Source organism: Bactrocera oleae, chromosome 4 (assembly GCF_042242935.1).
Source record: "Bactrocera oleae isolate idBacOlea1 chromosome 4, idBacOlea1, whole genome shotgun sequence".
Classification (NCBI taxonomy): Eukaryota; Metazoa; Arthropoda; class Insecta; order Diptera; family Tephritidae; genus Bactrocera; species Bactrocera oleae.
Window position 1 is genome coordinate 36,839,613 of NC_091538.1, and position 13,617 is coordinate 36,853,229.

At 33.4% G+C, this 13,617-nt stretch overlaps 1 protein-coding gene across 20 annotated transcripts in view; it reads left to right on the plus strand.

Annotated features, from left to right (window-relative positions):
• Zasp52 (Z band alternatively spliced PDZ-motif protein 52) overlaps positions 1 to 13,617 on the plus strand; it is a 76,050-nt gene that overhangs the window by 39,475 nt on the left and 22,958 nt on the right. For 17 of the 20 annotated variants that reach the window (XM_036371982.2, XM_036371983.2, XM_070108152.1 and 14 more), the window contains 7 exons: positions 1,230 to 1,381; positions 1,452 to 1,614; positions 3,559 to 3,692; positions 4,218 to 4,312; positions 7,466 to 7,847; positions 9,287 to 9,481; positions 12,362 to 12,467. In XM_036371982.2, the coding sequence (XP_036227875.2) occupies positions 1,230 to 1,381; positions 1,452 to 1,614; positions 3,559 to 3,692; positions 4,218 to 4,312; positions 7,466 to 7,847; positions 9,287 to 9,481; positions 12,362 to 12,467 (1,227 nt within the window). Of the gene's footprint in view, positions 1 to 1,229; positions 1,382 to 1,451; positions 1,615 to 3,558; positions 3,693 to 4,217; positions 4,313 to 5,143; positions 5,364 to 7,465; positions 7,848 to 9,286; positions 9,482 to 12,361; positions 12,468 to 13,617 lie in introns of all 20 variants that reach the window. The other 3 variants (XM_036371994.2, XM_070108150.1, XM_036372096.2) reach the window with 1 other exon arrangement.

Here is a 13,617-nt window from a genome sequence, read left to right on the forward strand (position 1 = left end):
TATCTTGTGTTGATTACGTTAACTAAGGAGTGCTATTTGTAGTTGTGTCGTTATTGCTGAAATAAATTGTAAATTTTCTGTTGTATTCTGCGAAGTTGTGTCTCTTTATCTTAAAATAAAGTGAGCTTAATTATCTGTATTATTTGAAATGTATCACTTTCGGTGAAATAATTGTGTTATACGATGTTCTCAAAAATGTCCTTTATTTTCTTTGTTAAACTGGAAAATAAATCAAATCTGAGTTAGACGCTCTTTAAAGAAGATATTTTATATTATGGTCGACGATTTGACCGTAGGGATTTTAACAGCGCGCGAAAAGTCGACTTTCGATTTTAGTGTCGACTTGGAATTTTATGACTCTTAAAGTCGATTAATCAGTGCTAAAAGTCGACTTTTTTAAAAATTAAACAATTATATTTCCGTCAGTTATGTTATACTATGCTTATTTAAACCGGTTACCAAGGATACCAGCGATGATGTTTATTTTTGTCCAATCAAAAAGAGGTTAGTTTAACGATAAGGTATAAAAAAATATAAGAGAGTCGGTGCATGAAAACAACACAAACTGTACTACCATCGAATGCTATAACTGTTGACAGAAAAGTCGAAGTCATCGAGTGAGGATCGATTTTAATCGACTTGAAGCATTCAAACTCGATTCTAAAAAGTCGATTATTTTAAGTTAAAGATCGATTATTGACCAAAGTCAGAGTCGACTTTCCTATCCCTATTTGACCGTACAATTTTAATAAGTTTACTGGAATTGTTTTTTTTTTGAAAATAACATTTCTCGTTTTTATAACAGCGGTGAATATGTACACATACGCTCTCATAACATAACCAACCGGCGAATATTGATGAGAATATAATATGTACGCCAAACTGGGAATACTGATATGCCATTTGAATTATTTCTTCTAAGTTCTCTGGTGACAGTACTAAAGCATTCAGCTATTTCATTCTTACACATGTAAGCAATATAATTCGAATATAGCTCTGTTTAAAAGTCCGTTACGACTGACATCAAAAATGTGAGTGTATTGGTGAACCCATCAGCAGTTTCTTGTAGGGATACCATAGTATATAAATGCATAAGTATGTGTACATAAGGAGTAGCAAACTTAAAATTTTAATAGGATATACATACGTAAAAATTTTAATTCGTTTATATAATATGCAATTATTAATTTAATTCTTATACACTCAAATACTATAATAATGCCTCTCAGGTAAATGGCGGCAGTTTGGCGGAAAAGGCTGGGCTCATCCCGGGAGATGCTGTTTTAAAGATCAACGATGTTGATGTTTTCAATTTGCGGCACAAAGATGCGCAGGACGTGGTTGTACGTTCTGGAAACAACTTTGTTTTGACTGTGCAAAGGTACGAACAAATTGGTTTCAAGATATATGTAATAGAACCTTAATATTATTAATTTAATTTCTTTCATCAGAGGAGGCTCTACTTGGCGCCCACATGTAACACCCACCGGCAACATCCCACAGCCCCAGCAGAATTCTCCATATTTGCAAACGGTGACGAAAACTTCTCTGGCTCACAAACAACAGGATTCGCAACACATTGGCTGTGGTTACAACAACGCTGCTCGACCATTTGTAAGTAATCGGGTATAGGTATACTTATGTCCATGAATATACTATTGTCGTAAATCATAATTTACTTGTCATCACTAATGTGGTTTTTCTCTCTGACATTTCTGACAAAGTTGATTAAAGGCCCATTCACCGACAACTTTCTTCGCTTTGCGCGACAGTTCATACTAAAACAACGAAGCGAAGAAAACAAAGGGTATGCCACAATGAACCCTTGCTTTCAGTGTTTCTCTCTAATAAAAATGGCAACTGTTGCTTAGCGAAGTGTAAAAAGATGAGAGTAGCCCACCATTTTGCTTGGCTTCGTGTCGAAAACTTTTTATGTGAAATTGGCCATAAGTGTTAATTGCGTCTATAACCAACAGGGTTACTCATATGGGATTTGTTTGATGTTTTTTCACATCAGATAACGCTCATGAATGCTCATGTGCAAGCTTTTGGTATATTGTATACATAAAGGGTCTACCACCAAGAACGACGTGATGTTAAAATGGAATGAAACACTCAAATTTGGTCAAAATAGGTTCTGTTTTTTTGTTATGCAGATAATTTTATTCCATTTATAATATGAACCAAATGTCGGCCAAGAGGTCGCCAGAGCTTAGTTTGCATATCTCCACAAGTTTACTTTAATTTTCGACGACCCGGTGCAGCATATTGGTTGGAAATTCGACTATATCCTCGAGCGTTGCTGGTTTATTGGCGTTAACCTTTGATTTAATATCGCTATTTGACTGGGCCATATCTCGAATCGAAAATCGATGATGCCACCATACCACAATCCGCACCAAACGGTAAATTTTTTGGTTTGCGCTTGCGTTGTCTAAACCACACGAGGATTTGACTGATGAGCCAGAAATGAGCCTCATCTAAGAAGATGATTTTTCGATAAACATGAGTTTGTAAATTTTTCCGAGAACGTCAATTTGCGTAATGATCTTGGAGAATTTCCAAGCGTTGTAACAAAGTGAAACGTTACATATTGAAATGACAAACCTTACTGAATACACTGACAAAATGTGCCACAAATCCGTAAACAAACATGGCTGGAACGAGCTGTCAAAATCACGCCATCCCTATTGGTAGACGCTATGTATGTAAAAAATGTACGTGAATCATATATGTACATATGTATCTACTTTGAGAAATACTGATATGTGCATTTGGTCTCCGAATTTTTGTGCTACACGCAGGTGTCAATATATCTTTAAATATTATTATTAAAGTATAGTGTGTATGTATATGGTAACAAATCTAAGACCGTATTGTTTATACCTTAGATACGTCACTAACACCAGATATGTGGTAAAAATAAAAGAAAGAATAAGAGAAGTCGTTTTGTTAGTCACAACTTTTATAACACATTCAAAAAATTGAATAAAAACTAGAAAACTTAAGACAATTATAAAATTAAACAAAATTAAATTAGCTGAGTGCTTAAATTCAGCTCCCACATTATTAACTATCCTCCTATGATTGTATGTAAGACAAATTGACAAAGGACGAATAGAAATACATATTAAAACAAGCATATACTTCTGCAAGCATATAAAGGTATGCATACACGTAAATACATAAATATATACAGAAAAAAAAACTAAAAGTTACCAATAGCTAGTTTCTCACCGCTGTGCCGTACTATCGAGGTATTAAAGTGAAAACTATATGTACATACATAAGGACGTCCACAAGGTGATCTATGATAATGTTTTGGAATTCATGCGGTAAATTAAATTTCATCCTCTCTGGAGAGTTCTTTCACGAAAATTCAATTCTTTGCAAACTAATAAAAAAAATCTTCTCCCTTGTACACCAACATAATAATCGTCTCTGTTGAATCGTTTTTTTATTACCGTCCCGCAATTATCATATCGTGTTTCATTATCACTTTCGCCACGAAATTCTCTATGGAGTTGCACTACATTTCTGTATTCAATTCATATTCAGGTCAATGGCGGAGACGGTAACGTCAAAAGTATCGTCAATAAACAATATAACACGCCAGTTGGCATTTACAGCGATGAATCTATTGCGGAAACTCTTTCGGCTCAAGCTGAGGTCCTGGCAGGCGGCGTCCTTGGGTAAGTATATTCGAGTATTTTCTGAAAATTGCACATTTAAGCTTTGTAAAAGCATAGTGATTAGCACTGCAAAATAAAGTACGACTATGCTGTGCATCGAAAATGTAAATTAAAAGCTTTAAGCATTAGAAAAAGATAGTGAACCCTAGTTGTTGGTACAAGGCCAACTTTTTATAATAAGCACAACGTTTGTTACTTTTTTTTATAAAACACTTATATTATAACAAAAAGAAAGTACAGCAACGGTAGCGCTTACTATAGAAATTAACTATCACCGCAGAATATATAAAACAAGAATAAACTTCGGCTACATCAAATCTTTAATATACCATTAAACCAAATCTAAAAGCGTAATCGGCCAACGGTTTGCATCCGTGTTTTGAAATAAATAATCTATACAGACTTACTCGACTCAGCTTGTCTGGCTCATCATTTATATACATATGTATATCCTTATATAATTTGTATAGATATATGCATACATTTCAAATAAATATTTATATTGCCTTCTACTTCATTTTTCAGTGTCAACTTTAAAAAAAATGAAAAGGAGTACCAACCTGACAAGTCGGAAGTACTAAAGTTCTTGCGCGAAGAAGAAACTGGCGCATCGACTCCAGGTAACGACTCGTTCGCACACTATTTCGCTTTAGCTCACATTCTACACATTTTGAACAACGGTGAACATATATTTTTAGCTGATAGCTTACAGGATTAAATAAAAATATAAAAGTCGTTGGTGTAAAATGTGGAGGATTAATTTTGGTGTGAATAGAGGTTACTTGATATAAATTCCATAATTGAAAGGCTTGTGCCAAAAAAAAATGTTAAGCAAAGTCACATATGTGCACTATTTAATTCTGAATCCATTTTTAAAAACTGATTCGTTCGACCTTGAAACTCTTCTGTACCATGAGCATTACCTTAAAAAGGTACGACTCTATTAGAAACGGGTATTTAAATATATATGTATCTCAATTTCAATACTGATATATGGTATATATTTATACATGGCATATTTTGTATATATGCATATGTATATCTATTTGATAAATATTGTTTTTATCTGATGATATTTTTATTTATTTATAATAAGCAGAACAAAAATACAATTATCCTACTTAGGGTAGGGGAATACGACATTCAGCTTTGCATTCCTTATATTATGTTAGATTATGTAGGTTTCATGAAATATATTCACATAGTAAGACAGCTTTATTTTGCATTGTTTTTTCTGCATTAAATCAATGAAGGGATTTGAGACTGTTTGTGTTTGCTGACCTTTCGGACGTAACTAACTAGAACTCTTTTTATTCGTTGCATCTGTATTATTTATGTTATATTTTATATTTTTTGTTTCACGTTTTTACTTAAACTTGCCTGATTTCAAACTGCCAAACCAACGCCCCATTATCAACCACTATTCGTAAATAAATAAAACAAAAACACAGTGTTTCACCAAGACCACCAACAGCAACACCAACAACACCAACAACAATACCAGCCACAGGCACAGCATCATCAACATTATCAGCAACCATCACAACAACACTATCAGCAGCCATCTGCCACCAGGCACGTAAGCGCTCCGGTAAATTCGCCAAAACCCCCAAGCACTGGTGGTTTACCGACAGGCCAAAATATTTGTCACGAATGTGAACGCCTCATAACGTAAGTCATAGACATATATACTTCAATTCCTTTGCTCTATATACTTACAAGTATGTATGTATGTACATATGTATATTTGTACTTTTCTATATATAATACAGAATATACTTATACACCCATATATTTGATAGTGCTTGAAGCTATTAACGTTACAAGTTATCAGCATCAAAAAAATTTTGTATGTGAAAAACGGATTAAAAAATAAATAAAATAATTACTTTTAAATATTTTTATAACTGGCTCCAAGGCTTGATTTAAAAAATTTTAGATTATAATTGTGATTGATGCATTACATACACATACTTACATATCTCTGTAACAGCTAAATTGCCGGTAAACACAAAACTAAATTTGTATGCTTTTATGCATGCAACTAATATTATTAAAAGTATATATACATATGTATGTGCCAAAAACAAACAAAAACTTTCGACGCATTAAAAATTGAGATATCGTAATGCAACTTGGTACACGTGTTCCTTGGCAAAAAAGCGAGAATAAGTTCGTAGACGGACCACTGTCACGCTCACAAAACGCCATTCACGAAAACCTTTAAAATGCCATAACTAAGCACTTAGTTAAGATATTAACCTGTAATTCGGTATAGGGATAACAATAACAAGGGGAACCTCTGATATAAAAACTTTGGGCGTGGCCCCGTCCCCTAATAGGTTTAATGTATGTTACATATCTCCTAAACCACTAAAGCTACAATAACCGAATTCGCTAAGGACAAATCCTATAAGAACACGACAGTGTAAAACTGGATAGAATCGGATAATAACCCCGTCCTTTCCCCATATAACAGATTTGTTAAAATCTACTAAAAGCGCGAAAAATCAATAACTAAATGGGCCAGTGACATTAAATTCTACACCTAAGTTTATACAAAAGGGCTTTGGAGGAACCAATGTCAAGTTAAGACAACGGGAGTGGCACCGCCCACATATAGGTCAAAACCCATATCTCGGGACCTACTAGACTGATTTCGGCAGGTAGTACCTTCTTACATTACAGTGTGAAAATGAGCTAAATTGGACAAAAACCACGCTTACTTCTTATATAACACAATTATAAATTCCATCTGAATTTTTCACTTTCTAGTATAAAATTCAAGTACTAATCAAAGCATCCGTATAAAACTTTGCACAAATAGTGCTTTTGAGGTGTGCACGTTATGGCTCAAAATTGTCACAATCGAGCTACAACTGGTCAAGCCCCAGCTGCCGAATATATGGATATGTTGCTCAATATGTGAAATACATAATTAAATTCGAAAAAAGTCTTTTCCTGATAATATTATGCTTGTATGTTAAACATGGATTGAACTGGATCAATACTTCCTTTAGCCCCCATATACCTAATATAAAGATTTTCGAACTTCTGGCTGACTTTATTCCGCAAATATCACCAATATGTGAGTTATCTTAATAAAATTGAGTGACCGGTTTTTTCTAATAATGGTGTATCTTTGTTCCTAAAATGGATAAAATTGAGTGAAAACTTGCCTTAACCCCTAAATAACTGATATTTAGAACTTTGAAACATCCGGCCGACCTTTACTCCACATATATTGGATGGTAAGTGAGGTACCTTAATGAAACTCAAAGAGCATATTTTTCTGTTAATAATATGTTGTAAAGCCGAAAATAGATAAAACCAGGTCAATACTTCCCCTATCTTCCATATATACAATACGTAATGTCAGTTACAAGAGTATGAAATGTTCGGTAACACCCGAACCTAGCCCTTCCTAACTTGTTAACAATAACTTTTTTTATTATAATATGCATGAAATCGTATGGTTATAGGTATATACATATGTAAAGTATTTAAATGAATTTACTCAAACCCAAATTTAGTTCCTTTAATTTTTCTTAAGAATGTTTTACTTTAAGTAATTGTTGTGATTGTTAGCATAGCTTGGTTAGATCTATTCAATAGGATACAGATAGGTAGAGCAGAACAAAAATCTGGAATAAAGAAATAGCGTAGTGGACTTCATTGAAAAGAGTCCCTCACTAGTCGACACATACTTACTGTACCTTATATAATAAAAATAGTTGTGTTTTAATAAACAAAATTCGAATGAATTCAAACAGAACCACCGGCTCCGGCAAATTTCTATTGGACTCAAAGCCACGCCATCGGAGGCAATGAGCATCGTACACCACTATCTCACAAACATCAACATCCCATACAAGAGGAGAAACCACAGGATGAGTCCATTGGTACAAACTTGCAAGAAAAAAAGTTATGCTCGAACTCGGCACAGCGGGCCAGCCTCGCACAGTCAGCAAAACCTTCATCGTCTGAGCCCGCCGATCCGCGCGTCATCATTATGCCAGTGTGCCCGGCATTGCAAGGACCGGAATATAAAGCGGAAATGCAAGCAGCCGCCGCTGCCTTGCAGCACGATGACGCTCCGCGGCCATTGTCGGCCAGCGGTCATCCAACATGTGCATTATGTGGTGTTGGCATTGTGTAAGCGATTTGATGTACTTCGAGTGTATAATCGCGTAAATTTTGGTTACATTTGTAGATATATGTATTTGCATAAATTGAATGCGTTGTAATTATAGGCTGCAAATGTTTTTTTAATATTATTCATATTTGTATTAATCGTTTATTAGATTACTAGATATTGTCTAAATTTTTTATGTTTAATTCATCCTGGCATAACTGTGTGTTATTTTACATTTGTATGAATAGAATAACATAGTAGTTATTTGCAAACATAAAAAATGAGTAAGTAAGCGATTAAACTTAAATGTTTAAATTAAGCAGTGTATATGACTCAATTTATATGTATAGATTTACTGTAGTCAAAACCGTCTCACACAATCAAAAATCGCGTTCTTGCGTGGCACTCAAAACTTCGTGCAATTCTAAACAATTTAAGCATAACATGTCATTGTGGTATAACATAATATTTTACATATTAGTCAAGTGGAGGTAGTTTTTAAAATTTTAGGTCATAAAAGCTGTGGGATTAAAGGGAACCAACTTATCAAACCTGATAATATTTCGATTTTTTAAACATATTTAAAATACTTGTTGATGATTTGCCCCATAAGATTGACAAATATAATAACTTTACTTAATATTTGTAATCAAAGAAATCAAAATAAAAAAAACAAGAAAAAATGTTTACTTAGGTTGCAGCGAAGCTATAATACCCATAAAAAATACAAAAGATTTAAGAACTTTGTTCGGTCAGTTTATATGGCAGCTTTATGCTATAGAGACTCGATCTAAATAATTTCTTAGGAGACAATAACCAATGCTAAATTTGGTGAAGCAATTTATTCCGATCGTTCAGTTTGTATGATGGCTATATGATATAGTGGTCTAAAATCGGCCGTTCTGAAAAATTAACAGTTTCTTGGTGAAAAAAGGACTAAGGGACTAGTTAGAATATATATAGACAGACGGATGGACAGGCTAAATTGACTTAGCTCGTCACGCTGATCATTTATATGTGTATATACTTTATAGGGTCTCTGACGTTTCTACTGGTTGTTACAAACATCGTGGCTAACTTAATATACCCTGTTCAGAGTGTAAAAATAGTTTGTTCAAAATCATTTAATTGGACATGTTCTGCTTAAACTTTGTTATTATTTACCGAGTTCCAAGCTGTTGCCACAGAGTCCAACAATGAAATTCAGGTTTTAGGTTTTCTAGTTATTCTTCAATCATAATATGTATTTATGTCGAACTCTGAAGAACTACAACCATAAATATTATGCTTAGCAATTAATTATACTTTTTAAATCAACTAATGTCATAAACTTTTTCTTTTCCAACTCTTTTTTTATTGTCTTACGTTCAATTGAGATTTTGCTGATATTCGTAGACTTAGCCTTAAATAATGTAAAATACCTAATACGATTTATGTGATTTTTGTTCCTTTTACGAAGGGGTGTGTTTGTGCGAATCAAGGATAAGAATTTGCACGTCGAGTGCTTTAAATGTGCTACCTGTGGAACTTCCTTAAAGAATCAAGGGTATTACAACTACAATAACAAACTCTACTGCGATATTCATGCTAAGCTCGCGGCTCTTCAGAACCCACCATCTGGCACTGATGGATATGTTCCTGTACCAATAAAGCCGTAAGTATTTAAAGTTGATTCGTAAAACTCAATTGTTAGTGTTCGCTTTCGATTGTAATATAAGCAACTTCTGTAGTATTATAAATATTTTTACTTTTCGGTCATAGGCCACAAATAATTCATTATGTTTGGCTGCCGAAATATTGTTATTAAAGTATATATCGATAGAGATTAATAAAAGAAGACAAGGTTGAACATAGAGGTATCTAATATATACTAGGTAGAAATTAAGCGTTGACGGATCGAACCATACACTGAAATATAAATGAAATTTAATTACATTTGATTCAGCACATTTATGAGATATATGTTTACATATTTTTTTATTTTTTGTTTAGTAAATATTATATCGAAAACTAAAATAATAAAATAGGAATAAAAAACTTAATGAAATAGAAGTTATTTTCATAAGAATAAAATTATTTATTTACAAACTAATTACTCATCTTGTAATTTTCAAAAAATGTTTACAAATTTCAGCAATACTCCATTTAGGCTTATGAAATATGTGAAATGGCAATCAGTCTTTCTAAATAGAATTCTCACGTTTTCTTCACCTTAAAATATATCCGTTATACGTATAACAAAATAGATATGGGCCATTGGCGGTTACTTCATAGTAATAGTGATAGAAATAAGTGATCTCAGGAAAAAATGTTTATATTCTTGCAACATGTTGCTACAGAGTATAATAGTTTTGATCACCTAACGGTTGTTTGTATAACCTAAAACTAATCGAGATAGCTATGGAGTTATATATTATACATATATTTAAATGATCAGGATAACGTGACGAGTTGAAATCCGAGTGACTGTCTGTTTGTCCGTCTGTCCATCCGTCCATGCAAGCTGTAACTTGAATAAATTGGGGTATCGTACTGAAACTTGGTACTCGTGTTCCTTGGAAAATAAGGGAGGAACATTAATCCCAAACCTATAAAGTGCCATAACTAAGTACTAAATTAAGACTGCAATTTGGCACAATGACTCGTAGTAGCAAGGACCAACTGTGGTCTAAAAAGATTAAAAAATAGGCGTGGCTCCGACCTCTAAGAGGTTTAAAGTACATATCTCCTAAACCACTTAAGATACAATATCCAAATTCAGGACCCTTAAGCACGCCTACCGACTCTGTAAAAGTGGATGAGATCGGATGATAACCCCGCCCACTTCCCATATACCGGTTCTGTTAAAAACTACTAAAAGCGCGATAAATCCATAAATATATACATCAGAGATATTAACCCGAGACGGCACGAAAGAGCTTTATAGGAGCCGGGGTCAAACTAAGACGATGGGCTTGGCACCGTCCACATTTAGGTGAAAACCCATATCTCAGGTAATATTACATTGAAATTCCTATGTTCCAGTGCCACGCCTTCTTCCCATATAACACAATTTAAAAATCCATCTGATTCTTTCACTTTCAAGTATACTAATCAAGCAGCAATCAATGTGTCAGGATAAAACTTTGGTCGAATAGGGGGCTTAAAGTCCTTAGTCCCCATATACCTAATATAAAGCTTTTCGAACTTCCGGCTGACTTAATACCCCATATTTCGGCCAATAAGTGAGTTATTATAATTAAATTGAATGAGAGTGTTTTTCTCCTAACTGTGCATCTCTGCGCCAAAAATGGATAACACTTTTCAAACATTCTGTTGATTTTATTCCTTATAAATTGTTATTAGTATCTAAGGTACCTTAATAAAACTCAGAGAGCATCTGTTTCTGTTAATAATATGTAGTAATGCTACTCCTATCTCCATATACCTAATAAAAGATTTTCAATGTTCCGGTTGGCCTTCTATCGTATATATCGGTCAGTATGTAAGATACCTTAGCAAAATTAACTGAATGTATAATATTGGATATACTTTAGTTTAATGCCGAAAATATGTGAAATTATATTATACTACATTTTAATTTCCGTTATTCTTACAAACCTTATTATATTAGTGGTTTATCGCTGAATAAAAATGGAGTTGGTCTACACCTTGGTCTTAATGTCATATCCCTATTAGGATCTTAAATTTAGCCTCTTCGGTTATGTTTGTGTTAGATATATCTCCTTTGAGGATCATTTTAATATAATTTTTGCTGACAAGAAATAAAATAGTTATAAAACTAATTGAGTCTATGACTTATATTATAACTTAATAAAGTACCAAATTTGATTGTAATTCATTCACGATTTTGTCGAATAATAAATGTTCAATTCTTTCGAACATTTTTTAATATAAGGTTTTGCCGATACCTGAAGGTATTTCCCCGGCTTTGGTACTTGCAAGTTGCAAGAGTTTGAAATGTGCGAATACACCCGAATTTATACTTTCTTACTTGTTATTTTTATTATATTGCAAGTAATATTTTGTAATGATATTTTTATTATTTCCTCTCCTAAGTATGTATGTGTGTTATAAATATGTAAAAATTTGTATATGAAATTTCTCCTATTACTGTTACATTGTAAGCTCTATTTCTCTTAATTTGAGTTAATGTCATTGTATTGTGCATTACATTGGGGGATTTTTCTCACATATGTATGTATGTTCATCAACTCCATTAATTATTTTTTCTTAAGAGGAAATATACATACTGTTTCGTTCTGTTCACAAACCCTACACTATTTTATGGTCGAAAACAGTCATGTACGGATCACGTTTACTTCGAAGATAACTATCAGAAAACGCTCATCTCCGAGACTCGTGAACATATCTGTTCAATAAACATCGCCGAACACATTTGATCATGCAATTTAAAATAAAGAACCTGCGGCGAAACTTATGAATCATTAGCTAATAGTTACATACATACATAATTCTTTATTGGATTGGTTAATTAACTGAATGAATGCCTTTGAACAATCTACTTTTTCAGAAACACAAAGTTAAGTGCCAACACCATCTCGTCAGCCCTAAATGCTCACGGTTTTAGCGACGTCCCTGTGACTAATGGAGGAAGTGTTGCCCCACCTATTGCTCCGGTAAGCATATACTAAGTAAATACATTATTTCTGGCTGTTCATTTTTGTCGTGATTGCTAATACGCGCTAACACATACGAGTACATACATACAACCACACCAAAACAAGTATTGAAAACGAGCGAGGTGCAACTTATCTTCTCTAAGTGTTAGATTTTATTTCCTATACATATAAACGGTGCAATAAAATTATTTCCCGCTTTCATTTTAAATAAACTTAGTTTCCTGCATATGAATATAATTTATAAACTCCAAAATTGCCAAAAAGCTAACTAACACTGTGAAATAAAATGACCGCTTAAGCTTTAAATACTATCGTTTTGGTGGGTAGCCCATTGCGTATACTTTGGGACATATATAAGTAGTATGTATATATTTCTGTAAGTGTTCGTTATTTTATATTTTTCTTTTTCGCTTGGACTTTTGCATGACCGAGTTTCGATTTTGATACGTTATAGGTGAATCATATTCATTTAATTTTTTTGGAATATTCATTTTCTTTAAATGTTTTTGTAGATATCTATGTAGGTAAATCTAGTAAGTACACGTGAATGTAACGATGGTAAGACATGAGACAGTATTGTGCGATTTGAATTACATAATCAGCAAACAAGTGCACTATGTATGTATACTCATATAACAAAGTGGTAAGCCATTAATTAAATTGAGTGTAAATAGTTTTTAATGGCTCACTGACTTCGTTTCGGTTGGCATCTGGTTATATTGAAGCGCTAAATTTAAATTTCTAAAAATACAAAAATCGAAGAAATTCACATAAGGGAAACACAACGATCTTATTCCTCTCTTCCACACTAAATACCGAATAGTCTATTATCTAGTGAGCCAAGTGAAAAGGTACATGCAAATTCACGAAGAGTATGCACATAAGCGCTTTTTAATACACATAAGGGAGGAGCTTGGAGATCTGAGAATACATAAATTAGGAGGAGTTATTTAGAGATTTAACAATAGTACAATGCATAATACCCTAATAGTCTGCATATAATTTTAAAACTGTTTTTCTCATATATGTAATCGTAAATTCTTAAGATAACTTGGTCGTTGGGGTTATTCATACTATGCAGAGACTCTATAGTCCTCCTCCATATAAAGTAAACCTAACACGAACAGAATTTTTTAGTCTAGTTGCA